Source organism: Suillus paluster (assembly GCF_016628075.1).
Source record: "Suillus paluster strain FC165 chromosome Unknown EDB91scaffold_30, whole genome shotgun sequence".
Taxonomy (NCBI): domain Eukaryota; kingdom Fungi; phylum Basidiomycota; class Agaricomycetes; order Boletales; family Suillaceae; genus Suillus; species Suillus paluster.
Genome location: NW_024537590.1, coordinates 324,969 through 352,435, shown reverse-complemented (window position 1 = coordinate 352,435; position 27,467 = coordinate 324,969). Strand labels below are relative to the sequence as shown.

The following is a 27,467-nucleotide window of genomic DNA, read 5'->3' as shown; positions in this document are numbered from 1 at the left end:
TTACATTTTTACATGTCACATTCTACATTCTTTCACGAAACTGAAATGCATGTAGCTCATGGTCATCTCTTCGACTCCTGTGTGTGCATTGGATGTATATTGCAGCCCAAGGTCTAACTTCTTGGCATGTGCCACACTGCTTAAGTACTCGTTCTGCAATGGAATATTTCCACCTTCCAAAGTGTCACCACCTTTCTTCCAGCGATCCACTCGTCACTCCTGAGCTTCGCCAACTCCCAGAACTGGTTCTGATCTTCACCTGCTACCCCCTCCCAAGTCTGTCCACATTGGCATCATGCATCACACAAGTGCAAGTGCAATTTCAGTCATCACATTATACTAACCTTGGTGATCTCTGCATTCGATCAGCAACAAATTGTCATACGGGTATTTGGGAATGCTATCTATGATGAAATAAATAGACCCAATGCTTGGAATGCCAGGAACACAAGTGAGTATCACAACATTTTACCTAGTGCCCTGACCCCTATTACCATGTGCCAGGGTCTCGCAAAGTAACGTGCGGCCAATGATACCTGATTGTTCTCAAACATCGTGTACTATCTCCAGCATGAGGATGAAACAATTGATTTCTATGCGGATATCAAACGACAGAGCCCACAACAGAACACATCAGCAAATCAGTTCACTCTAGACAGTGCCAGACAGTGCTGGACAGCCTACAAGGCACACAGCTTGGTTCCAACTTTACAGGCTTGCACAGAGGCTTCTTCTTCTGTGGGGTTCTGTACAAAACTCTACAGAGCACACTGCTGTACTCAGAAATTACCTGTGTCTTGAGATACCAGACAAAATCCTCTGTGGGTTTCTGGTCTCACTGGACACAAACAGATGAAAATTCAATTCATATCCAGCATATATTGATTAGATAACAGATAGCAGTGCAGTACATCATGCGATAACGCAATAGGTAGAAAACCGTAAGCGAGCTACAAGCAGGGGGAAATGAGCGACCTCAATCAAGCATGATCTCAATATCAATGTGGTGAGACATTTTGTTGCTGTCGACTTTGCAAGATGCTGCCCTACATGAATACAGTTAGCATGCTAGACATGTTAGAAACGAGAGCATATCCTTGCCATCCAGCCTCAGCCCATGATTGGAGCTGCTCGACCAACTTGGGACCATGATAAGGATGTTCCATGATGTTTTGGAGCGACTTTAGCACAGATGTGTAGGTTGGGCAATATTCCTTGGTGGTGAATTTTGGGAATGATTTTCCATTCCCATTTTTTGCGAGGCTGTCGAGAATGCAAACAAACTATGAAACAAGTTAGTTTGTCATTGAATGTGAAAATAATAATAAAAAAATACTGCAGCAGAGACCAAAACCAAGCATGACAAAGGCAACTGCTTGCTGAAAATGTCTGGATGTCTTCGAGCAATTCTATATGATCCAGTGTACATGAACACGATGACGGCGTCATGGAGCGCAGGGTTGGCAAAGTTTCATGTTTTTCCCTGCAGCGCCTTGTTATTTGAATACTCATAAAATTATACAGGCAGCACACCTGTTCGTCCATACCGTTGTGTAGAAACTTTGAGCCCGCCTTTAACTCAGTAGCCACACCTTCCACCCACAAAGCATGTTCTTGAGGTGGGATATTTGATGGGGGGACAAGGCCAGGCATGATTGAGGCAATCACAGCAACATTCTTCTTGAGCTCAGAGCGCCAAGTCGAGAGATCTTCATATAACTGGATGACAGGAAGTATGAGAGAATAGCAAACAAAAAGATTGGCGATGATATACTTACGAGTTTTGCCATATCAGGCTTGTGAATAGGCCAATAATCTGGTACTTGGGTCAGATACACATGCACTAGAGAAGACCAAAGCTTACCAGGTTCAAATTGTTTACTGGCTGTATCCCACTGGTAAAGAACAGCTAAAAGGGCCTCAGAGACAGAGCCTGGCAAGTCTTTAACTCAAGCTGGGAACGGGTTCTCTAAGCATGCTGGGTACAACACTCTTCTTTTGCGTCCTCGAGGAAACTCTTCTAGCAGGCTGGGTAGAACACCAGCTGTGTAGGCTTCAGCCCATCAGGGGAGCATTTGGCTTTAGCTGGTTGCTGCGTGTTGACTGGACCCTTGTTGTTCTTCGGATCCTTTGTCATGACCACATGTCATAAGAGTTCTAGGGAAGCAGGGTCGGGAAGATGGGGTCGCTTCTTATGATGCCAATTTAAAATGTTGTTGGCTACATCTGCAGGCTGGAAATGAAGTAGTTGTTGAGTGCTTGGGGATATGCCACCAGACAGGACATCATACCTGAGAGCCGTCGGGTTCCTGAATACCTTGAGTTTCGTTGGTAGACTGGTGTCGCACCTGAGAACCATTGAGTTCAAGCTCAGAGACTTCGGGGACACGTCAAGCACCCTCCGAGGCAATCTCATTACTCAATGATTTGTCAAAAGCTAATGTTTGCTCAGCATTCATGTCATCTTTGTCACAGGAGTATTGAAAGTCAAAGTTGGGAGCAAAAGTGGAAGTAACATGGACTGGGGAAGGTTCTGGTTCCTGAGAAAAACCTATGAAATAATCAGGGTGACCACGGTGACCATCATATGCAAAGATGGCATTTACCTGGGTGTACATGATGGCGCTGGCCAACCTCAGCCCAACCAAACTCCCTTTCACCAGTGTTATCACTGTCAGTAGAATAGTCGTCGTCTTCGCCACCCACACTACTTTCACCAGAGCCTGAAGTATCCGAATCTTCTGAATCGGATTGTTGCAATGAAAGGTTAGCCCCAGGTTCAGAGCCAACTGTTCATAGGGATGGGTCCAAATAGTTCTCGGAAAGAGTCAGAACAATGCACGCAGTGAATGAAGGATGTGAAAGTAAGTTTAAGGTGGCTGAAGGTGGCACTGATCATAGAAGATCATCATTGGCTGGCCCACTAGAAGAAGACTGATGGCCTCCAGCAAGGCTTTGAACAGCGCTGCAGGCACGATACTTAGCGTCTTTCTTGGCCATCATGATCGCTACATAAGAATTGTTAAGCGCTTGCAGATCTGGCTCTGTTCCAGGTGGCATGATTGGTGGGCTGCCTTGAGGCGTTTGAAATCCAAAGTGTCCGCCCATTTCGCAGAGTGATAAACCCGGTTGCAATGATTGATAGCTTGACTCGCCGCAGGTGATGTCCTGAAGTAAAAATGAATGCTTGATTTAAATACGATATGATGTTCCTCACCGGTTTCGGCTTGCGGGTCAGGGACAGAAGATGTCTATTTGAATGATTGATCATTGTATCACCAGGAATGGATAAAGAAAAAATGCCTGTTAAGACTGTGCTCAGGGGTAAAGCGGAGTCTGAGGGGCTTGGCTTCAGCTCGTACGCTGCGCCCCTTACCCGAGTACGTGCCCCTAATTTCGGAATGTAGTCCAACACAAATTCTATGGGTTCTGATAGGATGTCAGAATGGGGGTCCTCTGAAGGAGGACCGACGGACTACTAGGTGAAGGTGGGAAAGTCAGGCGGGGGTTGTTCCACCCAACAGGAGGGAGGTGGGAGACTACTGCGGTCGGAACCAACAGTAGAAGCGGAGCAGAAGGAGCTGCTTGGATGAAGTCTGAAGCAGAGCGGAATGGAGGGAACAGATGCGAGAGTGCGGGGATCAGTTCCGATGTGTGGGAAAGCCGACCGATGCGCAGGGAGTCGGGAGAGCGGAGGAACGGGGGAATGGGGGAACATGGGAATGGTGGAATGGAGGGTCAGAGGATCGGAGTGTGGCCGGCCTAGGGAGTCAATCCCCTAGGCCAGCTAACAGGAGTTGACTAGGATCAGGCCCAAGTCAAAGAACAGAAGAGCAGGGCTTAGAAAAGGTAATATTCAGACTGAGTATCTACAGACAAATGTACATATGTTTATATACTCTAAGTGATGAGCATAGCATAGCAGAAGGCTATGTGCTGAGTGTACAGGATTACAATAGGATGACTGAGACATATGAGAATAAGGCTTGGGGAACAGTATGTACGCGACGGATCAGAATCGCTAGGGTATAGGGATTACCGGTGATCCGAAAAGCGGAACTATGATACTAAACAGGGATAGGACCAGTCGAGTGGTTCCTAGTCTAGGAGTGGACCGGTGAGGCGGTCGGACGAACTAATAGTTGGGTGGGGGAATACGAGTGGAACTGAAGGACCTGCGTGGGTCGGAAAAGCAGAGGGAGTAGGAGTAGGATCGGGCAGACTGATAGGGCGGAGGAGCGGAACCCCAGATAGGGTCGGATGGAAGGGGTATGGGGTTGAAGGGCATAGGGGTAGTGTCGGAAGAGTGGAACAGGGTCGGGCGGAGGTAGCAGGGCTAATCCTGCTGAGATGCACTTTGTGCATTGTTGGGGAAGGAGGAATGGAGCGGATGAGGAAACATGGGGTCGGACCAGGGGTGGGGATGTTCACAGGTGGTACTGGGGGTACTTGGATCCGGTATATGACAATGCCTCACCTTGGCTTTTTCCCCCTTCTGACAGGAACTCATGACGGTAGTGCCCGTACCATTTGAGATGCTATACGGTGGAGGAGGCTTCTAAACATTTAACATCAGCCCCAACTGCATGGATAAAAATTTGAGCTTACCTGTGGATGGCTGCCACGGCCCTTTCAACGTGATTCTGGAGCAAGAGGGTTTGCTGAGATATTCGGCACAAGGGTTGTGGAGCCCTTAGGTTGGCTTGTCCACGTTGGGGCCACCAGAGCTGCGCCAACTTTCTCTAGTTGAGCATTCCTTCCTCCTGTACCTGCACCAGGACGACCGGAACGACAAATGGGGAGAGCATTGACATCGGAAGATAGCTGCAGTGACACCAAACCAACTTCATCTGCTGTCCACACCTTCTTTCCTTGCCCAGTGAGCGCTGGGATACCAGATTCCACAACTTTGCATTTGCCTTTGTCCTTTTGGGGCTAGATGTAGCTCAGGGACAAGGAGGCATGATTGAGACTGACAAAGGGTAGGAACACCAGAAGGGAGATAAGTGACAAGACCCAGACAAAATACACTCAACTCTTAAGGGATTTGACTCAACCAAGCAACATGTCACACTTGTAGGCAGTATGACTTGACCGGCAGTGTAAGTGACCGCATTCCTGCAGGAATATAGTTGAATGGAGGATCACATGAGGAGAACGAGCTCAATGTTGTAACATTAGTAATACTACATACTAGTAGCCAGGATGTTTGTGGGAACAGCTGCGATGAGTCACTACTTCTGAGTTGATGGCAAGAAGGGGTAAAACATGTAATGAATACTACAATGCAAAAACGTAAACACTTCGCAAGCGAAAACCATATACTACTGTGTACACAAATGAAATCAAGATTGACGACAAAACCGGCCTAGCTACCCCGAGTTCAATGTCTTGTTCCTCTTCACAGGTTTAACAGTCCACTCGTCATTCAGACCGCGGTTCTTCACTGCGGTGCAGTCCATTTCCTTTACCTTCATGATCTCTCCTGATGCATGCACATCCTGCTTATGCTTATCTACCAACCTCTTGCGGAGCAACCGTTCAGGGGCCAGCTCAGGCTTGCCCTTAAGAAGTTCAGTGATATGTTTGTCCAGGATCTTGAGCAGTGCATCAAATTCAATGGGTCGGTGGAGAACCTGGCCATCGACACTGCCGATCTGAACTGGAAAATTGAGCCTCAGGAGGTCCATCCACTCCAGTGCAAGTGGAATAAGATCCTTGAAGTAGCCGTCAAACTGCGCTTGGAGTGCAGCGTCACCCTCGCCCACTGTGTAAAACGCGACCTTGTTCTCAAAGCATCCCCCAATATTCCAGTTGCTCCACGCATGTGGAAGCCATGCTTTTGAAGGGTTCAAATGGCATTCTACGCCAAGAGGGCCGCTGTACTTGATGCAGATCTAAGAAAAGATGTAAAATAGTGATTCGAGATCATCCGAATAGTCTTGCTTGACAAATTCAATTGCCAAAGGTGACGATGACGACGCCCCTTTTTTTGCAGTGTCGGAGACCAAGATCTTTTTCACTTGCTGCAGGAGCCGCCATGACATGAACAGAATTGTGCCCTGCAAGTTGAGTCAGTGAATTTACTCCTGGATCAATGATCCACTTACTGTTCCACCGATAGTGTATGTATTCTCTGGTGTGATAGTTACAGTGAATTCCCAGTCGATCAACATTCCAAGGCTATTACCATCGGCATCCTCGATCATTGCATTGTGGAGGCTGCAATCACAATGCAAGATACCCTGTCAATGTGCTTCCTGTTGAACTGGGAGAACAATTGCCGGTTAGTATCAACATGTATATCACGAAGGAGGGATGCTTACTGGCCACAATGTCACGTATAGCTTGAATAAATTCTACCTTTGTTCGAAATTTATGCAAAGGTCACCCCCAGGGCTTCATGACGAGCCGAAAATGAGTGCGCCAAGTGCCGACTAAGCTGGGTAGCTCTTGATATTGGTAAATCTTTGTGTTGTCGACTTCACCAGTCGACAGCTTAACCTTGCTGAATTTGACAAGTTCCGGGACACCATGGACACCCTGCATCTTCTTCAACATAGCAACCTCATTTAAGATATCTTCGTCATCTGCATTCCCAAGGACCCAGTGGTCCTTGATGATGTACTCTTCGTCATCTTTTCTAGCCAAGTAGCAAACGGTGCCCCGACCAACCAGGCCATGACTCAAAAATAAAACCTCCAGGATATCATGCCAGTTGTCATTGACTTGAATTTCACTGATTGGCGACGAATTCAGAGGAGGAGGAATGAAATGTTGGGCAATAAAAGGAGCTAGCGAGGCAGGAGCGGTCGAGGGAAGCAGTTCAGAGGGGAGTGTATGAAGACCAGTCCTGATATCAAGCTGCTCATCTTGTTCAAGGGAGGAGAAGGCACTTGATAAGCCTGAGGAATCACCGCTGAGAGTGTCTAGGTGATGTGAGGGCGAAGGTTTGTGTGATGACATTGACTCATATCCTGACTCATCCGACTCCTTGCCTGACTCTTGCCTGACTCTTTGCCTGACTCCTCACCTGACTCCTCTGACTCGCCTGACTGCTCGCCTGATGCTGCATCTCCTGTCTTGGCCCATGTACCAGATTCACCGTGGGTGTCCCTCTTTTTCTGAACACGCAATCTCCTAGGAGGAATGGAATGACAGGATAACACAGGGAGTTTGAGCTGTCAAATATTTATTGTCATATTGAAACCGATGCACTCGCCATTGCCGAAGACAATAGCCGAGAGGATCTGCAGAAATTTGTTCTTCTGTTGGCTGATATGAAATGGAGGGGATATGGCAGAACCAGAGTGGTCGTATACGTGGACATGAAGTTCACGATAGTGGTTGCATAAAGATAGCATGAGAGCAAAGCACCTCCAGGGCTGGTGCTTCAAAATGATGTATGCCTTGGTATCAAGGGATTTCATGGCATGCTTCCCTGGCCAGTACTTGCTGCTTGTTACTTCAGCGACGACCTTGATGCCTGCCCACCCAGGGTTTGGTTCATCTGACATAACAATGTCAGGTTTGCAGGGGATGTCTTCTCCCTTGATTGGGGTGGTTGAGTGGGCCCCACTCCATACACAATTCGCTTGCTTAGTTTTGAGTCCACCATGTTCAGAAAGTGCCACCGTGAGGGCATTCAAAAGCCCCGCAACTACATGCTCAGTAGTCAAGTTAGAATGGGAAGCACTGCCTCTGGGCGCCTGACTCCCCCCCCCCCCCCTCGGCTGTCCCTCCTCATGTTTTTCACCCTTTTTATTTTTGCGCTGTTTTTGGGGCAGATCCAGCAGCCCCCAGTTCCACATCTTCGCCTTGCTATCCCAAAGTTCCACAGAGTCTGTTGGTTGATGTTGACAAAACTGATTATCAATCCACTCGTTGCGATATTGAATCTGAGAGAGAGGGATCCAAAGATCCTCTGCACAAGGCGCTTGAACCTTGAAGGATTGGAAAATGATGGATAGAAGATGTCCAATGGGGGTGCTTCATTTGATATGACTCGCGGGCTCCTCGAGGACTAGTTGATTCAGCTCTCGAGTAGTTAGCCTGTCCATTGTCAGCACATCATGAATTAGAGGAACTTTGATGAAGGATCCCAGTTTTATTCTGACCGCTAGTGTTGAGAAATATGTTTTGACTTTGATTTTGACTTGGACAATTTGGAGGGCATTGTACTCAGTGATGACAGTCAAAGGTTGGCATAGGAATATGTGCAAATTTTTCTTATCTCTAATCAAACTTGAGCCACAAAGCTAAGACTAGTATAGTGAAAAGCGATACAAACTCTTCCATAAAAACTACATTGAAAGAGGGAAGTAAGTGCTTTTGTCCCAAAAATGATTCAGCCATAACTCCGATGCATGCTCAACACTATTATAAGCGGTAAGGCGATTGTCTGCGGTGGCACCAAACCAAGGAACTAGATTAATGGGCGTGCACAGTTGTGAAATCGGTACAACATCCCTTATGCAAGTCCCGTTAGACTGTCTTGCCCTTTTAAGGACATGCATCTGCGTAGTTGGTTTGTGGACACCAATGATGTCAAAGCGATGAACATAGGTAAGAAACTGATCTCGCCATGCCCATTGTGTGCTGGTCTTGCTGAGGGGGCGAAAAATAAGTCTGATTTGGACGACAGTGTGTCCTGAGGGATGAGGTTAATAACAGGCATTGGGGAAGGACAAATGAGTATGACTTGCCTTGAAGACCGCTAGTAGGCCACGAGTGTTCCGCTTCGGTATTGACAATGATTGAATCATAATGACTGTATGTCCAAGGTTCACTTGGCGGCGCACAATTGAGAGTCTGGGCTGGCTGAATATTGTGAACATTGTGGAATTCTGTATCTTGCAAGTGAAGTTTGAACCATACTTGAACTTTCTCAAAAGGAAGCGCAGAATTGGGTCCGGCTCTCCTTGGGCCGCCTATTGCATGGGTGTGGTCATGTCCAAAACTGGCCTCATGATGCAGAAAATCAGATAGTGCCAGTCGCAAATCTGGCAAGCCAAATTTGAGGGCGACATCATCAATAGTGATGCTTCAGATGGAAGGTTTATAAGCTAAATGAAAGGCAGTGTGCCCAATGACAAAGGAATGCAACGGTAGAGGTACAGAGCCCACAGGTTTGTGCTGCAGGACCCGGGCAATTGCAAAATGATTCGTAATTGGACGTGAGCGACCATGCTGAATTGTAGATAAGAACTCAACAGGTATATTGTCATCCAAATCAGTGTCATCAGCATCCTCATCATCCTCGTCGTCCATATGACTCCCTGCTGCATTGGCTAATGCCTTGACATTCTGCTTCTCATCTAGAAGGGTGGTAGCGAGCTTGAACCAAAGACATTTATTGAGTCGATCGAGATGGCAACATATCTGTGGATTGTAATTGTTGTTGTTACTTGATCTTGCCGGGTCCTTAATCTTGGTGATATGCACGTGCTCGGTAACATCTGCAGACCACTGAGCCGTGACTCCAGAGTTCCTAATGCTGGGTACAACACTCTGCATAAGCTCCAGTTTTGGTATGTACCAATTATTGATCACTTTGTTGCCCTTGCCACGACGAACCCCAGCATCAATGATTGAATCTTTGTTTGTGTGGAACTCATTCAATGCTGCTGAGATGCACACTAAGTCATTATCGTCGATGGATGGTGACTGTACAAGATAGTGGAAATCCATGAGTGCGCGTACAGCAACGAGAACTCCATGGGGTGCTGCATCTGCACTAACTGCGATGATAGAACATTGGATGTCTCGTTGACAGCGACCCGTAACCTGTTTGAGTTTTGTGATCCCTTCTGCGAAACGCTGAAAACCGGTGACAGGCTGCAAAACAGAAAAACGGAAATCCATCTCTGACTCCCCAACACCAAAGATTAACCATTTTGCGTCATGATCCCAAAATTCCTTATGAAGGACATGAAGTGTCTTGGGTGTGAAGTAGCGGGACAGATCTATAATCACCCAGTCCTGCCAAAATGGCTCAAAGACACCGTTCAAGCGGAATTTTTGCACTTCCCAAAAGAAGGCTTGTAGATCAGATGGATTGGCTCGTGTGCGAATGACGGATAGTTGTGCAAGGGTGGTTGACGCCATGCGAGGTTCATGGTGAAAGGAGTCTCCAAATTGCTTGTACATGGCCCTGGTGACCGGAGAGGTCTTTCCACTGACGCAGGCCAACATCATGGCTTTGGGAGTATTGAAGATATAACTTGCAAGTGGAGGAAAACAATATCGGCTCTGTCCAATGGGATCCGAGAGCATTACGCCATGCAGAGTGGCCTCAAGCGGTTTGAGGACAATATCTAGGCACTGATGAATGAGGCAATCCGCCAATATGCCATGCATGCACTTATTCTTATGGAGAAACTTCGGAACTGGCAACAGGGCGGTGAGTATGAAAGAGTTGGATGATGATTTGAGTTGCATGTTCATGCATATATTTGCGAGGCTGACAAGGAGTGGGTGCGCAACGGGCTTTGGGAGTATTGAAGATATAACTTGCAAGTGGAGGAAAACAATATCGGCTCTGTCCAATGGGATCCGAGAGCATTACGCCATGCAGAGTGGCCTCAAGCGGTTTGAGGACAATATCTAGGCACTGATGAATGAGGCAATCCGCCAATATGCCATGCATGCACTTATTCTTATGGAGAAACTTCGGAACTGGCAACAGGGCGGTGAGTATGAAAGAGTTGGATGATGATTTGAGTTGCATGTTCATGCATATATTTGCGAGGCTGACAAGGAGTGGGTGCGCAACGGGCTTTGGGAGTATTGAAGATATAACTTGCAAGTGGAGGAAAACAATATCGGCTCTGTCCAATGGGATCCGAGAGCATTACGCCATGCAGAGTGGCCTCAAGCGGTTTGAGGACAATATCTAGGCACTGATGAATGAGGCAATCCGCCAATATGCCATGCATGCACTTATTCTTATGGAGAAACTTCGGAACTGGCAACAGGGCGGTGAGTATGAAAGAGTTGGATGATGATTTGAGTTGCATGTTCATGCATATATTTGCGAGGCTGACAAGGAGTGGGTGCGCAACGCGATTGCCTGTCAAAACTGAGATATTTGTCTTGTCTGAAGACAATATTGTCCCAAGCAATGTAGCACCTTGGGGAAGTGCTGACTATTTAAAATTAATAAGACTTCAACATACTATGTGAAGGTACCTACTTGCATGTTCCATGCATCATCGCCTGTCATCCACTCGGTATACACACAACAGAGCTTTTGTGCTGTGGAATAAACCTTGTGAGGCGTGAAGTCCAATTGATCGTGAAAGAGAGGATGGTTGAGAATAGTAGATATACACTCCAGTGGATTGTGCCAGTATAAAATAACGGGTGATTTTGTTGAATGTGATGTATCGATGATTCGCAACATCCAATGTGGGCCGCTGGGTAACATTTCTGCTTGTCCTCGTAACTCCTGGGCCAAGCGGAATGACAAAGGAAGGTCCTTAATCTGAATATTAGTTAGTGAGTTAGATCTGGATAAAGCGGCTGATTCCTCACCATCTCGAGCGATAAGAAGGTATCTATCTTCCCCATACTCAAACCAGAATGCAGTAACCATGATGCAATTTTCCAGTCTTGCTTACAGCTAAACAGATAGTAGAGGTTTGTCTTGCGATAGACACTATTTTCGTTGGTGTTGAACAGGCCCAAGAACATATGGCCCATGCCGTATGTCTCTGCAGCACCTGGAAAGTAGTCGGTAACCTCACCATGCGTTTTTTCTTCAATATCCTTCGTTGGGGTTCTGCTAGCCTCATCCCATCCTCCACCTACAGGTGAGCCCCGACCACCATCATCAGTGTTTCCAAAATAAACATCATCATCATCCTCTTCGTATGAACCCCCGACATCATTATCTGACTCCATAGGATCATCTTCAGGTGGTAGGTGAGATTTCAGCCGAATTAACTCATCCAGCCAACTATTGCATCCAGAACGAGGCTGGCTCATATGATGGGCAACAGCGGTGTCAGTTTTGAATCCATCTTTGCCACAGGACAGACACTGGAGAGACATGAGTTACAGAAGAAAGGTATGTAGACGGTATACTAATACTCACATTGACTCTGGCAATTTCTGAATTTGCTTTTTCTATCAAGTACACCATACTAAAGTACATAGTAACATATGTCGACCTCACCTGTCAGTCTCAATATCCACCACAACATTCCATCTACCTCAAATAAGGCACTCCGTCAGTGTTCTCCATGCTACACTCAGCAGCATCCATCGGACACTTGCCAAATTGGAAATTCTGGCGCTGCTGGTGTCTCTGACTTGTATGATATCACTGACGCTATTGGTTCCATGGTATGTAGTAGCACTATGTTTCTATCAATAACTATATTTAATTTTACAGATCATTGATGATACAGAGGATCTCGAAGCAAACCTTGTCATGGAACTCGCCATGGCTAGACGAGAGAAGCTCCTCACTGAAAAGTCGCTTGCTGACTGCATGGTCCATGAGCTCAAACTCATGGTGAGTTTATCAAAGTTCAAGTCAAGTCTTTTCGAGCAGAAACTCAACCAGGCGGATGTAGGATTAGGATACATGCGGATTGCTTTTAAAACACATGGTCTTTCTCACCGCGCACACTATCTCTACGGTAAGCCTGGGAATACATTGAGATCCACGGTGTTATACTAACAAGCCACAGGTTCTCTCATCGAGTTAGGGGATAGTCATGGCATCACTATTCAGCTAGATTGATGTGAGATACTATGTTGATTTGATTGTCGCAGAATTTCTGTAGTACCTTGTCAAAATTTAGCAATAGTGTTTTGTACCACATATTAAATTCAAGTGTTTCACTACTAGTACTGTCCGCACTGTGAGCTACTGTGCAAAACAATTGTCTGTGGGGAAATTTGACTAGCTAAAAATTCAAATTACTACAGACTTCAATGTTTTCCGCTGGCAACTGGCTAGTTCTGTCTGCGATTGGAAGGTTGTGCGAAGTATGTGTCTGTGCATGTATGTCCATTGTGGCGTCTGTCTGCACTGTGAGCTACTGTGCGAAACAGTCTAAAATAGCATTGTCTGTGGGGAAATTTCCAGTTTGCTGATGCGGTCTGAGTAGTTCCATAATGGGTAGCATGTTTTGGACTGATACCTTTGCAGGAGAGAAACTACGGTGTGCACTTATAGCGCTGCTGCTGCAGCCAGTGCATGTCAAAGTTGAACAAACAATGCTTTTGGATACCCTATATCTGCTCCCTGGCCAAACCCTATATGGAAGTCGAAACATCAGGGAGACGGGATGAAAATGTTGCACCTTAAATCTGTCCTTCCCCCACAGTGTGCACTGGATCAGGTCACGTGTCTCAGCTGAAGCTATGTGAGCTGCGTTCAATTGCTGACCGACAGTCACTGCGGATGTCCAGGAACGCTATCAACTCTGGAGTAAATAGACACATTTTGGACCATCAGGAGACCAGGTAACCATTGCAACATTCAAGCAATGTTTGATGACTCAAATCTTTGTAGCACAATGACCTTTTAGAAAATGCTCTGACTCTGTCCCCAATTACCATATGAGAGGCTTCGTGAATGAGTTCCCCCTCAATTTATACCAAAAATGGGTGCCTAAAATAGCTCCTAGCTGATGAGTTTGCAAAAAATGGCTTCAAGGTTTGTGCCAAAAGATGCACAAGTACACGGATATGGCATTGGCACTGTACAGGTTGTTGTGATCGACTACTACAACAGTGATTCTCTTCCCCCTGATGCCTTGAATGTCAGTAGTTTTGACCGATGCCCCTATTGGTATCGCATGCTCTAACCCATGTGCATGTCCACTCACAGGATAAAACATTCAACTTCAGGGGGTGGCTTGCCATACATGGCGCTGAGGTGACCTACCTGCCCCTCAACAAGGTCATCGCCGCGCTTATAGAGGAAGGCATCACCAGTTTCAGGGCCACTCGTTACTGCTTTGGCAGTCAGTCTCCTGTAAGGATTGCATATCCTCTACACACCAATTACACTTCGAAACGAAGACGATGTGGCTCCGTTACTCTTCGCATCCGAGTTACGTGGGTACAAGCTTCCATTTTCATTTCCTTTTACAATCTTACCTTGTGCTCACACTTCACAATCCCTTTCCTGGACCAAGTATTTTCACTTCACCATATGCTCTTCACACCGATTCCGGCCTAGTTAACCATTCGAAAACATATATATACCACCCACATACACTCATACCTATAGCGAAGTCATAGCAGAATCCTAGACGCTGATTCCCCACCCCAAGCACGACCGAAAAGCATCACACATAGTCCTCGCCTTATACATTTATTTCCTACTTGTCTCAATTACCTTTGCACTCATCACTTATCATTATCATTCCGCTCCAATTCCCCTTCAAACTAACTATCAGCCTTACACTCCCCATTCCATCCTCTTGACTCAATGTTTTTTTTTGTTGGAAATCAACCTGTCAACATAGTATAACTTTTCTCTTTTTGTTTCGGACCCACCCTTGGCAGCACTTTTCGGTGCCTATAAAGGTCTAAGAGACCTGGTTTCTATGTTATGGGAAACTAGTCTCTGAGATCCACCCTCCCGCTGTCTAATGACAGTTCATGCCCTCACATTTCCTTGCGGGCCTCCTGCACCTCCCTGCATGCCTCTATTACCCTCCCACTTCTAGCACACCATCTAATTATAGTTCATGCTCTCACATTAATTCCCTCGCAGGATTCCATGGTTACATACATTTTCTATCATCCGAAAATGGTAATTTTTAGTACTACCTTCAAAAACATGACCCAAATTGGCAATTCCAAGATATGAATGTTTTCTGTCTATGCCAAACTTCACCCTGCTCTTCCCTGTGTAATAGGCTTGTATATATCATGTGGCTTAGCTAGTATACACCAAATAGAACATATCTGAGAAGGCTTGACCGCTTTTACAGCCCATGGGCATCACCTGATGACAAATGTCATTAGAATAAAATAACAGTGAAAAATGCGACCATATGACAACCAAAAGATGTTCCCAGGCATAGAGATATTGTATTAATGTTCCTGAGATATATCTGAGCATATATCATCGCTGTATCAGGGTATTTATATGTTCTACAGTAGTCTCTCAGAAAAATACACAAAATCGCTTTTTGTTGTTTTTATGTATTACAACACAGTGTACATGAGGCTCTTTGCTTATTTATATGTTCTATATGATATATATCATGCATTGATACAGTACTTATGCTGCAGTATGCTAGATATCTGTTGTACCAGGCATAGGGGTGATCTAAGGAGACATATGTTTTGGGAGAGGAATAAGACATATACCGGAGGTCTGAGACCTGAAGCATGTATTAAATAGTACTAAAATGCTATTACTATAAGCTGAAGCTTCCAGATGTTGATCTAAGTGCTGTGGAAGCAAAGTATATGTTGGAGATGCGTGGGAAAGTATGTAAAACATATGGTTGAAACATAAAAACATGTCATACTGCACTACACAAGACCTCCTATGGTATAATACACACATGATATGAGAGACTGACCTCAGAAATACCATTTACAACAGTCTTGAAGTGTTGCAGGTTGGGTTTGCAGGTATACGTGCAAATTTCACATTTCTTGCATAGATGCACATTAGGCTATACAGTGGACCAGTGGTTCACACAAAATTTCGAGTTTTTGGTGTCTAGGCATATATATCTATGCAAGAAATGTGAAATTTGCATGTATACCTGCAAACCCAACCTGCAACACTTCAAGACTGTTGTAAATGGTATTTCTGAGGTCAGTCTCTCATATCATGTGTGTATTATACCATAGGAGGTCTTGTGTAGTGCAGTATGACATGTTTTTATGTTTCAACCATATGTTTTACATACTTTCCCACGCATCTCCAACATATACTTTGCTTCCACAGCACTTAGATCAACATCTGGAAGCTTCAGCTTATAGTAATAGCATTTTAGTACTATTTAATACATGCTTCAGGTCTCAGACCTCCGGTATATGTCTTATTCCTCTCCCAAAACATATGTCTCCTTAGATCACCCCTATGCCTGGTACAACAGATATCTAGCATACTGCAGCATAAGTACTGTATCAATGCATGATATATATCATATAGAACATATAAATAAGCAAAGAGCCTCATGTACACTGTGTTGTAATACATAAAAACAACAAAAAGCGATTTTGTGTATTTTTCTGAGAGACTACTGTAGAACATATAAATACCCTGATACAGCGATGATATATGCTCAGATATATCTCAGGAACATTAATACAATATCTCTATGCCTGGGAACATCTTTTGGTTGTCATATGGTCGCATTTTTCACTGTTATTTTATTCTAATGACATTTGTCATCAGGTGATGCCCATGGGCTGTAAAAGCGGTCAAGCCTTCTCAGATATGTTCTATTTGGTGTATACTAGCTAAGCCACATGATATATACAAGCCTATTACACAGGGAAGAGCAGGGTGAAGTTTGGCATAGACAGAAAACATTCATATCTTGGAATTGCCAATTTGGGTCATGTTTTTGAAGGTAGTACTAAAAATTACCATTTTCGGATGATAGAAAATGTATGTAACCATGGAATCCTGCGAGGGAATTAATGTGAGAGCATGAACTATAATTAGATGGTGTGCTAGAGGCTATTGGGAGGGTTAATAGAGGCATGCAGGGAGGTTGTAGGAGGCACACAGGGAGGTGCAGGAGGCCTGTGAGGGAATGTGAGAGCATGAACTATAATTAGATGGTGTGCTAGAGGCTATTGGGAGGGTTAATAGAGGCGCGCAGGGAGGTTGTAGGAGGCATGCAGGGAGGTGCAGGAGGCCCGCAAGGAAATGTGAGGGCATGAACTATAATTAGATGGCGGGAGGGTGGGTCTCAGACACTAGTTTCCCATAACATAGAAACCGGGTCTCTTAGACCTTTATAGGCACCAAAAAGTGCTGCCTGAGATGCAGGGAGGTGCAGGAGGCCTGCGAGGAAATGTGAGGGCATGAACTATAATTAGATGGCAGGAGGGTGGGTCTCAGAGACTAGTTTCCCATAACACAGAAACCAGGTCTCTTAGACCTTTATAGGCACCGAAAAGTGCTGCCTGAGGTGTTTGGACCTTTGCTCACTACCCCAGCGGACTTACCATATATAGTAATTCCACGTACCATAGATTCGCTACGCTCGTTTCTCTCTTTTCCCCAGTCTCTTTTACTGTCGACTGGGGACTTACCGAGTCCTGTCTACTTAGACGTCTACCGTCTTTTATTTTTTACCACAGGTAGATATATATTTGTTCTTGCATTCGAAAAAGCCATCCAATGTGCCGTCATCACTCACCCCTCACTCTTAGAAGTCCCCAAAGACCTTGAGGCACCACCCATCATTCTTACAGGATTCCCCCGCTGACCCCGCTCTTCTATACATACTTCACAAAAGCAAAAGCACCTCTCCTTATCAATGCATGCGAGAACGATAGGTTGTTCCCTGTGGAATCCCAAGTGAAGGCCGGTGAGATTTTTGGCGATGGGAAGTTTGCTCCAGGGTACAGGCTCGAGTATTTCCCTGATTGCACACATGGGTTTGCTGTGAGTGGGGATATGACTGACCCACTTTTCAAGGCTGGGAAGGAGGGATCGTGCAGGGCTAGCATGGGGTTCTTCCTGATGTACCTGTGAGGTGTCGAGGGCACCAACTTCATGTCTTCACCGGCCCCTGCGAAGCAAGAAGAAATCAGCGACTTGATCCAAATTCAATGTTCAATCACAAATGTAAAAATTGTATGACATATTGCGATTGTCCACTGTAGCCACGTCGCTAGCCGTGCGAGCATGCCAGGAATATCACAGCGTATGCAGGTCAATATAGGAAGCTTCCAATGTCATCATCATGGTGGTTGACATTCTCGAATTCGTCGATCACGTAGTTCAATTAATCAAGAGATCTAAGACTCCCACAGAATGTTTTCGTCCAAGAACATTAAAAGGTATCACGATTCATTGGCTATCCTGAGTGCACGCTAAGCTTTACATATGGAAAATGCGGGGTTCGTGATTAATAATGTGAAGGACGTAGTCACATCATGTATCAATAGAACATTGTATCAAGTCCATGCTGGTATCACAATAGAAGCGAAAGTAGAACTGAAATATCTGGCGAACATCCCCTCTAGCAGCAGAAACACGACCGGCCGCCTCCATGGTCTCCAGCGTTGATATGCACTGCTGCGGCTTGCTGTTGTGAATTGGTGTCTGGTAGAGAATCTTCATCACGTTCCAGGTCATTGTTGAGGAGCTGGCTAGGAGCACCCGCTGCAGCATTGCGCTGTAAATTTATGCATGAGACATTAAAGATGCAGTGATAAAAATCGAGGGAGAGCACCTCTTGACCCTGCGCATAGGGAACGTCAACGACGTGTGGTGCTGCATGATTGGTGCGCCAGGTTAGTAGATATCTCAGATGGGATCTGAAGGTGGTGGCAGAGGTGGCACAGGCTTGCGTAGTGGGCGGCACCGGCGTAGGAGCTGAATGAGGGGTCTTTGTCACAGCGGCCCTGAGTCTCTTGAGGCGTCCTTGGCGCTGCTGAGGTCGTGATCGCGAAGTTTGAGGATACTGTAATGAATAATACATGAGTGAGAAAAAAATGTATGCACTGTTGCACACACGTCATGTATTCCCAAGCCCCTTCAGTGAATTCACCCGTCTCAGACGGGCAGCCGGGCGTGACAATGTACCAATAGAGACGGGCCACCCGGTGCCGGCCCATGGCAATAATTGTACCGTGTTAGACGAGTGGGCCGAGGGGGTGGAGTGTCCAAGGCAAACGGATGGGCCGGGTGTATATAGTATAGATGGTAGTATAGCAATGTACTATATAGGAAATTATGAATAGTAGTAGTGAATCCAGTGTGTGATAGATGAGTGGGCCGGAGGAATGGAGTGCAATATAGACGAGTGGGCCGGGGAACTGGGGTGTGATGGAGACGAGTGGGCCGGTAAATGAGGTGCAATGGAGACGAGTGGGCCGGTACATAAGGTGCAATGAAGACGAGGGGGCCAGAGAATAGGGTGCAATTGAGACGAGTGGGCCGGTATAGCAGGTGCAATGGAGACGGGTGGGCCGGTATAGCAGGTGCAATGGAGATGGGTGGGCCGGTAAATATGGTGCAATTAAGACGAGTGGGCCGGTATAGCAGGTGCAATGGAGACGGGTGGGCCAGTATAGCAGGTGCAATGGAGACGGGTGGGCCGGTAAAGGAGGTGCAATGAGGACGAGTCGGCCGGTGTTATTGGGTGCAATGAAGACGAGTCGGCCGGTGATATGGGGTGCAATGAAGACGAGCTGGCCGGTGATATGGGGTGCAATGAAGACGAGTAGGCCAGTGATATGGGGTGCAATGAAGACGGGTGGGCCGGTATTATAGGGCGCAATGGAGATGGGTGGGCCGGTGATATAGGGTGCAATGAAGACGAGTGGGCCGGTGATATGGGGTGCAATGAAGATGGGTGGGCCGGCATGATAGGGTGCAATGGAGACGGGTGGGCCGGTATTATGGGGTGCAACAACGACCGGTATTTATGTAACCGGTTGCTTGTGGTAACATAGCACTCAATTCGGCGATTCCACCAGTGGTCTGATCATGTAAAATGGTTAAGATTTGACAAAGTTATGAGCCCTACAAGGGAACACCATAAATTTAGAGGATATTATGATATATTGTATCTAGACCATTGCAACCGGTATTTTTTGACCGGTATTTACATGACCGGTTGCTTGTGGTAACATAGCACTCAATCCGGTGATTCCACCGGTGGTCTGACCATGTAACATAGTTAAGATTTGACAAAGTTAGGAGCCTTACAAGAGAAAGTCACAAAGTCAGAGGATATATCATATCTAGACCATTGTGACCGGGATTTTTCAACCGGTAGTTATGTGACCAGTTGCTAGTGGTGACATAGCACTCAGTCCGGTGATTCCACCGGTGGCCTGACCATGTAAAATGGTTAAGATTTGACAAAGTTATGAGTCTTACAACAAGAGAAAGTGACAATTTCAGAGGATATATCATGTCTAGACCATTGTGTCCGGTATTTATGTGACCGGTTGTTTATAGTAAAACATAGCACTCAATCTGGTGATTCCACTGGTGGTCTGACCATGTAAAATGGTAAATATTTGACAAAGTTATGAGCCCTACAAGAGAAAGCCATAAATTTAGAGGATATTATGATGTATTGTATCTAGACCATTGCAACCGGTATTTTTTGACCGGTATTTACGTGACCGGTTGCTTGTGGTAATGTAGCACTCAATCCGGTGATTCCACCGGTGGTCTGACCATGTAAAATGGTTAAGATTTGACAAAGTTATGAGCCTTACAACAAGAGAAAGTGACAATTTCAGAGGATATATCATGTCTAGACCATTGTGACCGGTATTTATGTGACTGGTTGTTTCTAGTAACAGTACTCAATCCGGTGATTTCACCGGTGGTCTGATCATGTAAAATGGTTAATATTTGACAAAGTTATGAGTGCTACAAGAAAAAGTCACAAATTCACTGGCAGAGGATATATGATATCTAGACCATTGTGACCAGATTGCAAGTTATGACGTTGTGGTAGCATAGCACTCAATCCGGTGATTCCACCGGTGGTCTGATCATGTAAAATGGTTAATATTTGACAAAGTTATGAGTGCTACAAGAAAAAGTCACAAATTCACTGGCAGAGGATATATGATATCTAGACCATTGTGACCGGGATTTTTCAACCGGAAGTTATGTGACCGGTTGCTTGTGGTAACATAGCACTCAATCCGGCGATTTTACCGGTGGTCTGATCATGTAAAATGGTCAAGATTTGACAAAGTCATGAGCCCTACAAGAGAAAGTCATGAATTTAGAGGATATATGATATCTAGACCATTGTGACTGGTATTTTTTGACCGGTAGTTATGTGACCGGTTGCTTGTGGTAACATAGCACTCAATCCAGCGATTTTACCGGTGGTCTGATCATGTAAAATGGTCAAGATTTGACAAAGTTATGAGCCTTACAAGAGAAAGCCACACATTCAGAGGATATTATGATATATTGTATCTAGACCATTGTAACTGGTATTTTTTGACCGGTATTTATGTGACCGGTTGCTTGTGGTAACATAGCACTCAATCCGGTGATTCCACCGGTGGTCTGACCATGCAAAATCATTAAGATCTGACAAACTTATGAGCCTTACAAGATAAAGCCACAGATTTAGAGGATGTTATATCTAGACCATTGTGACCGGTATTTTTGTGAACAGTTGCTTGCAGTAATATAGTACTCAATCTGGTGATTCCACCGGTAGTCTGATCATGTAAAATGGTTAAGATTTGATAAAGTTCTGAGCCTTATAAGACCAAGTCATAAATTCAAAGGATACAGTGTTGTATCAGCTTATATCTGGACCATTGTAATCAGTATTTTTGCAACCGGTTGCTTGTGGTAATGTAGCACTCAATCAGGGGATTCCATTTTGCCCCTTTGATAGGAGAGTGTTCTAGCACTGTCAAAACATATTTAGGAGTATATATTAACATATTCCACCACTTAGTTGACCCCCTGAAGGGCTACATCAAACAATATAGCATATATACATGAAAACATAACTGATAAGAACCCTCCAACACTATCAAGGATGTTATTGGTAATCAGACACTTGGGATATGTCCCATGTATATCCCTAGTCATGGTCCTAAAATTCTGGAAAGATCCCTCAAGTATTGACGGTAAGATAAGTAAAACAACATAGGCTTGACATATGACAATTTACCCCTGTCACTGAAAGTCACTGACACATATCACACACACCAAAGATTTTATTAAAAATGCAGTAGTATGTATAGTAGACTACATAATGAACCTAAAATACACATTGCCCTGAAGGTAAAGTCTTTGTAGAAGAGTGTGGTGAGGAAATATTAGGATTGGTAAGTAAAAGTCCAACCACTACATATACACCAAACTGGTGAGTTTCGATGTTTTGGGCTTTTGGACTTTCCCACACTCTATTTCAGAGATATTTCACTGCCCTAGCTCTCAACTGTTAGTGGATCCTTTTATAAATCTGAGACCATGATATTGACCATGCTTAGAATATATTGCAAGCATCTGATTACTAGATTGTGTCCATTGGAGAATGTAGGCCCCTTATCAGTACACATACCCCCTTTCCCTTAGATAACAATATTATACCATATTTCTAACTGATCCTTGGGATGAGAAGTAGGTATATATGTAGTAAGGATAATATATGAGTAGTCTGGATCATTTATGCAATGGTAAAGTAGGGGAAAACACCAAAAATGTGACAACTGCAATCTTAGAAGTTTTAGCCTGTATAGAAGGATTCTGTAGGTATCCTGATGTACCAACCTGGTGTACATACTCTAAATCTGTCTAGGAATGGTCCCCATATCATTCTGCAGCTGTGTTCCTGTAGGAAAACCTTTCCCAGAGGATGGACCACCAGGAGAGGGTGAGTACACAGCATCACAAGGTTTTGTCTGTGGATGTTAAGGTCATGCTCAAAGGAAGGAGAACTCAAAGGGCTTGACTTCAGCTTGTGTGCTGCACCCCTTACCCAAGTATGTGCCCTTAATTTATGAGAGGCAGGAGGGAAGTCCAACAAAGTCCAGAGGTTTCCGGAGGTCAGACACTAGGGGAGTTCGGCAGAACTCCAGAGGTTCAAGGAAACCCAGAGTAAGACTGCTGTGGACAAGTCTGGAGTAGAAATGGAACAGAGGTAAACTACCCTAAGGTAGAGCTGGAGACACACTGGTCTAGATATAACATATCCTCTGAATGTGTGGCTTTCTCTTGTAAGGCTCATAACTTTGTCAAATCTTGACCATTTTACATGATCAGACCACCGGTAAAATCGCTGGATTGAGTGCTATGTTACCACAAGCAACCGGTCACATAACTACCGGTCAAAAAATACCAGGTCACAATGGTCTAGATATCATATATCCTCTAAATTCATGACTTTCTCTTGTAGGGCTCATGACTTTGTCAAATCTTGACCATTTTACATGATCAGACCACCGGTAAAATCGCCGGATTGAGTGCTATGTTACCACAAGCAACCGGTCACATAACTTCCGGTTGAAAAATCCCGGTCACAATGGTCTAGATATCATATATCCTCTGCCAGTGAATTTGTGACTTTTTCTTGTAGCACTCATAACTTTGTCAAATATTAACCATTTTACATGATCAGACCACCGGTGGAATCACCGGATTGAGTGCTATGCTACCACAAGCAACTGGTCACAATGGTCTAGATATCATATATCCTCTGCCAGTGAATTTGTGACTTTTTCTTGTAGCACTCATAACTTTGTCAAATATTAACCATTTTACATGATCAGACCACCGGTGAAATCACCGGATTGAGTACTGTTACTAGAAACAACCAGTCACATAAATACCGGTCACAATGGTCTAGACATGATATATCCTCTGAAATTGTCACTTTCTCTTGTTGTAAGGCTCATAACTTTGTCAAATCTTAACCATTTTACATGGTCAGACCACCGGTGGAATCACCGGATTGAGTGCTACATTACCACAAGCAACCGGTCACGTAAATACCGGTCAAAAAATACCGGTTGCAATGGTCTAGATACAATACATCATAATATCCTCTAAATTTATGGCTTTCTCTTGTAGGGCTCATAACTTTGTCAAATATTACCATTTTACATGGTCAGACCACCAGTGGAATCACCAGATTGAGTGCTATGTTTTACTATAAACAACCGGTCACATAAATACCGGACACAATGGTCTAGACATGATATATCCTCTGAAATTGTCACTTTCTCTTGTTGTAAGACTCATAACTTTGTCAAATCTTAACCATTTTACATGGTCAGGCCACCGGTGGAATCACCGGACTGAGTGCTATGTCACCACTAGCAACTGGTCACATAACTACCGGTTGAAAAATCCCGGTCACAATGGTCTAGATATGATATATCCTCTGACTTTGTGACTTTCTCTTGTAAGGCTCCTAACTTTGTCAAATCTTAACTATGTTACATGGTCAGACCACCGGTGGAATCACCGGATTGAGTGCTATGTTACCACAAGCAACCGGTCATGTAAATACCGGTCAAAAAATACCGGTTGCAATGGTCTAGATACAATATATCATAATATCCTCTAAATTTATGGTGTTCCCTTGTAGGGCTCATAACTTTGTCAAATCTTAACCATTTTACATGATCAGACCACTGGTGGAATCGCCGAATTGAGTGCTATGTTACCACAAGCAACCGGTTACATAAATACCGGTCGTTGTTGCACCCCATAATACCGGCCCACCCGTCTCCATTGCACCCTATCATGCCGGCCCACCCATCTTCATTGCACCCCATATCACCGGCCCACTCGTCTTCATTGCACCCTATATCACCGGCCCACCCATCTCCATTGCGCCCTATAATACCGGCCCACCCGTCTTCATTGCACCCCATATCACTGGCCTACTCGTCTTCATTGCACCCCATATCACCGGCCAGCTCGTCTTCATTGCACCCCATATCACTGGCCGACTCGTCTTCATTGCACCCAATAACACCGGCCGACTCGTCCTCATTGCACCTCCTTTACCGGCCCACCCGTCTCCATTGCACCTGCTATACTGGCCCACCCGTCTCCATTGCACCTGCTATACCGGCCCACTCGTCTTAATTGCACCATATTTACCGGCCCACCCATCTCCATTGCACCTGCTATACCGGCCCACCCGTCTCCATTGCACCTGCTATACCGGCCCACTCGTCTCAATTGCACCCTATTCTCTGGCCCCCTCGTCTTCATTGCACCTTATGTACCAGCCCACTCGTCTCCATTGCACCTCATTTACCGGCCCACTCGTCTCCATCACACCCCAGTTCCCCGGCCCACTCGTCTATATTGCACTCCATTCCTCCAGCCCACTCATCTATCACACACTGGATTCACTACTACTATTCATAATTTCCTATATAGTACATTGCTATACTACCATCTATACTATATACACCCGGCCCATCTGTTTGCCTTGGACACTTCACCCCCTCGGCCCACTCGTCTAACACGGTACAATTATTGCCATGGGCCGGCACCGGGTGGCCCGTCTCTATTGGTACATTGTCACGCCCAGCTGCCCGTCTGAGACGGGTATATGTTACTGCATTATGTGTATTCCCCGGAAGAAATCTGGTTCTGTGTCGTAGCCCTCTTGATCTTGCCCGGGGATCTCCATCTGGATGACCATCATTAACGAAAGGGATGAGGAAAGGAGCAAGTATGCGAAGAATGTCGTTGGTCGCAGCGAGCGCGCTGCATTCTTCCTTAAAAGCTGAGTGAAATGTAGGTGAGGATTATTGTATGGGGTAATAAAGACCTACCATTGGACCAATCAAGGTAACTGGCCTTCGTAGTTTCATCAATGGTGTCCATCATGGATTGGTGTGCTTCGAGGGCTTCTTTGACTTTACCTGCTGAAAGCAAAGCCTGGCAGAGTTTCTGGCTTGCAGTCAGCCACATGGACTCGAGGTCCCATCCAAAGAGCTGCACAAAACACGGAGTTCGCGTGAGAAGCATGTTCGGGTGAATCACATTGACGTACCACCACCAAGTCGTCGTATATAGTTGGGATGGTTGAGAAAGCACTGGAGTTGACAGCGGCAGCGAAGTGGCCAGCAGCTTCTTCATGCCGTGCGCCATCTGAGGCATTGATTCCCAGTTGAATAGACAGATATGCCTGATATGCAAAGTTCAAAGCGATCAGTGTCAATGCACCAACCTTGGGTGTACATGATACTCACTTCTATGACGCGACACACAACAGTATCATTATTCGGACAAACGGAAGCTAGCTCTCGAACGCGGAGAATTGCTTCGTCATGTTCTCCTGCATTGAATATAGCGATGGCCTGAAAACTGAAATGAAGTGGGGAGTATGTAAGAAACATGTAACGTGCCTTAATCAAGAGAATGAAATGAATGATCTTTGAATCTTCGTTCACGAACATGAACGCCATGTCGAACGCTTGCATCGAGTCACGGAACTGCCCTTTTTCAGAGAGGGCAATACCTTTAGAGATATAGCCCATCAAGGAAGGCTTAATTCTGATGGACTATGTCACGATGACAGTCAGTGTTTTGTAGGGAGCTCATAATGGGTGGTCTATGTCACCTTGATTGCATCCTGAAGCGCGTCGCATTGATGTTGTCGCCCCATAACAATTGAGTGATGTGCATAGGCATGGGAGTCGTCGGCATCGGTGTCAATCTCTTGCGTGAGTAGCATTTCAGCGGTAGACAAGTCCCCGGCAATGCATGCATTGCGGATTGACGATGACATATTGATAGGGAGGATCTGCATGAAGCATGTTCGAATTGCAACATCAGAGTCAAAGACGGGAAAATGCCTTGAAATGAATGTTCTTGGGTATTTCCCACTCTGAGATCATGTTATCACCACCTCCGCTGAGGATGTGCTTGCCGTCCGTTGAAAAAGTGATGCACTTCGGCGAGGATGAGTGCTGGAAGATGGCGATAGTTCGTCGATTTGAGAGCCGCCAGAGACGGACATGGTTGTCCTCAGATGCGGAAGCGACCAGTGTACCAGCAGGGTTGATGGCAATGGCAGTGATTCTACCAGTATGGCCCATCCAGGGATCACCGACCTCCTTCCAGGTTGATGTATCCCACTCCCGTATGGTGGCACTGTCCCCTAAGAGAAGGCGTGTGCCATCAGGCGTCCACCTGAGTGAGTTGTACCAATAAATTGTGCGAGCTTTGAGTTCGAAATTTGCGACACATTCCCTTGTGCCTGAATTATAAATTTCGACGTTGCTGGCTGTTGCAATGGCAAGAATTTTGCCAGACGGCGAGTACCGGAAGCAGACGACATGATCACTACGATTGATTGGATCTCCTTGGATCTCCCATGTTTTCGTACTCCACAGTTTCACCGGATCATTGGGTCCACCAGTGGCGAGCACTGTTCCATCGGGAGAAAAATCCAATGACCAGAGCTGAGAGTGGGCTTTGATGGGCTGGGTGAGAGGTCCCCCAGTTTCTCCGTGCCAGACAATGAACTCTCCTTTGTTATCACCGCTTGCTACCAGTTGCCCATTTTGTGATACTGCCAATGCCATCACCGTATCGCCATGCCCCTCCATCTTCTTCAACACAACGCCTGTCTCCAAGTCCCACAGACGAACCGTCTTGTCCAACGAGCCGGTAACCATTCGTCGTCTATCGGGGAAAACTGCGACTGCCCGTACGGTCCACTCATGATCTTTAAACTCTCGAAGAGGTGTGGTGCTTGGAATGGGCTGCGCCATTTTACTAGAGGTCACGGTCGGGGTGGTTTTGGATCGGGGGATTGTGGGCT

General features: G+C 45.6%; 6 protein-coding genes across 6 annotated transcripts; 2 read left to right on the top strand and 4 right to left on the bottom strand.

The window, feature by feature from the left end:
• Positions 1-1,046: 1,046 nt before the first annotated feature.
• Positions 1,047-3,718, bottom strand: EDB91DRAFT_1249090 (uncharacterized protein; the record flags this gene model as incomplete). Its single annotated transcript, XM_041323023.1, has 9 exons — positions 1,047-1,283; positions 1,534-1,719; positions 1,779-1,816; positions 1,865-1,933; positions 2,399-2,551; positions 2,607-2,741; positions 2,925-3,168; positions 3,218-3,475; positions 3,560-3,718. The coding sequence occupies 9 exons, from the start codon at positions 3,716-3,718 to the stop codon at positions 1,047-1,049; spliced, it is 1,479 nt and encodes a 492-aa protein (XP_041176625.1).
• Positions 3,719-4,098: 380 nt separating this feature from the next.
• On the bottom strand, positions 4,099-6,209 carry EDB91DRAFT_1249089 (uncharacterized protein; the record flags this gene model as incomplete). The annotated part of the gene is made up of 7 exons (XM_041323021.1): positions 4,099-4,448; positions 4,501-4,558; positions 4,609-4,629; positions 4,678-4,935; positions 5,472-5,897; positions 5,952-6,062; positions 6,111-6,209. The coding sequence occupies 7 exons, from the start codon at positions 6,207-6,209 to the stop codon at positions 4,099-4,101; spliced, it is 1,323 nt and encodes a 440-aa protein (XP_041176624.1).
• Positions 6,210-6,459: 250 nt separating this feature from the next.
• On the bottom strand, positions 6,460-6,735 carry EDB91DRAFT_1002974 (uncharacterized protein; the record flags this gene model as incomplete). Its single annotated transcript, XM_041312263.1, has 1 exon — positions 6,460-6,735. A coding segment is annotated over one exon (276 nt), but the record flags the coding sequence as incomplete, so codon positions are not given.
• Positions 6,736-8,303: 1,568 nt separating this feature from the next.
• On the bottom strand, positions 8,304-12,054 carry EDB91DRAFT_1237678 (uncharacterized protein; the record flags this gene model as incomplete). The annotated part of the gene is made up of 7 exons (XM_041321611.1): positions 8,304-8,650; positions 8,706-9,043; positions 9,107-10,140; positions 10,857-11,147; positions 11,195-11,485; positions 11,536-11,742; positions 11,812-12,054. The coding sequence occupies 7 exons, from the start codon at positions 12,052-12,054 to the stop codon at positions 8,304-8,306; spliced, it is 2,751 nt and encodes a 916-aa protein (XP_041176622.1).
• Positions 11,973-12,853, top strand: EDB91DRAFT_1137351 (uncharacterized protein). The gene is made up of 2 exons (XM_041318864.1): positions 11,973-12,348; positions 12,398-12,853. The coding sequence occupies exons 1-2, from the start codon at positions 12,166-12,168 to the stop codon at positions 12,686-12,688; spliced, it is 474 nt and encodes a 157-aa protein (XP_041176621.1). The 5' UTR covers positions 11,973-12,165; the 3' UTR covers positions 12,689-12,853.
• Positions 12,854-17,449: 4,596 nt separating this feature from the next.
• EDB91DRAFT_1054244 (uncharacterized protein) lies at positions 17,450-17,701 on the top strand (the record flags this gene model as incomplete). Its single annotated transcript, XM_041313816.1, has 1 exon — positions 17,450-17,701. A coding segment is annotated over one exon (252 nt), but the record flags the coding sequence as incomplete, so codon positions are not given.
• Between the last annotated feature and the right edge of the window lie 9,766 nt (positions 17,702-27,467).

Bases quoted from the DNA above. Each gene is read 5' to 3' on its own strand.
- EDB91DRAFT_1137351 (XM_041318864.1), top strand. From the start codon at position 12,166: ATGTCGACCTCACCTGTCAGTCTCAATATCCACCACAACATTCCATCT. The intron at 12,349-12,397 runs GTATGTAGTAGC...TTAATTTTACAG, and splicing joins CTGACGCTATTGGTTCCATG to ATCATTGATGATACAGAGGA.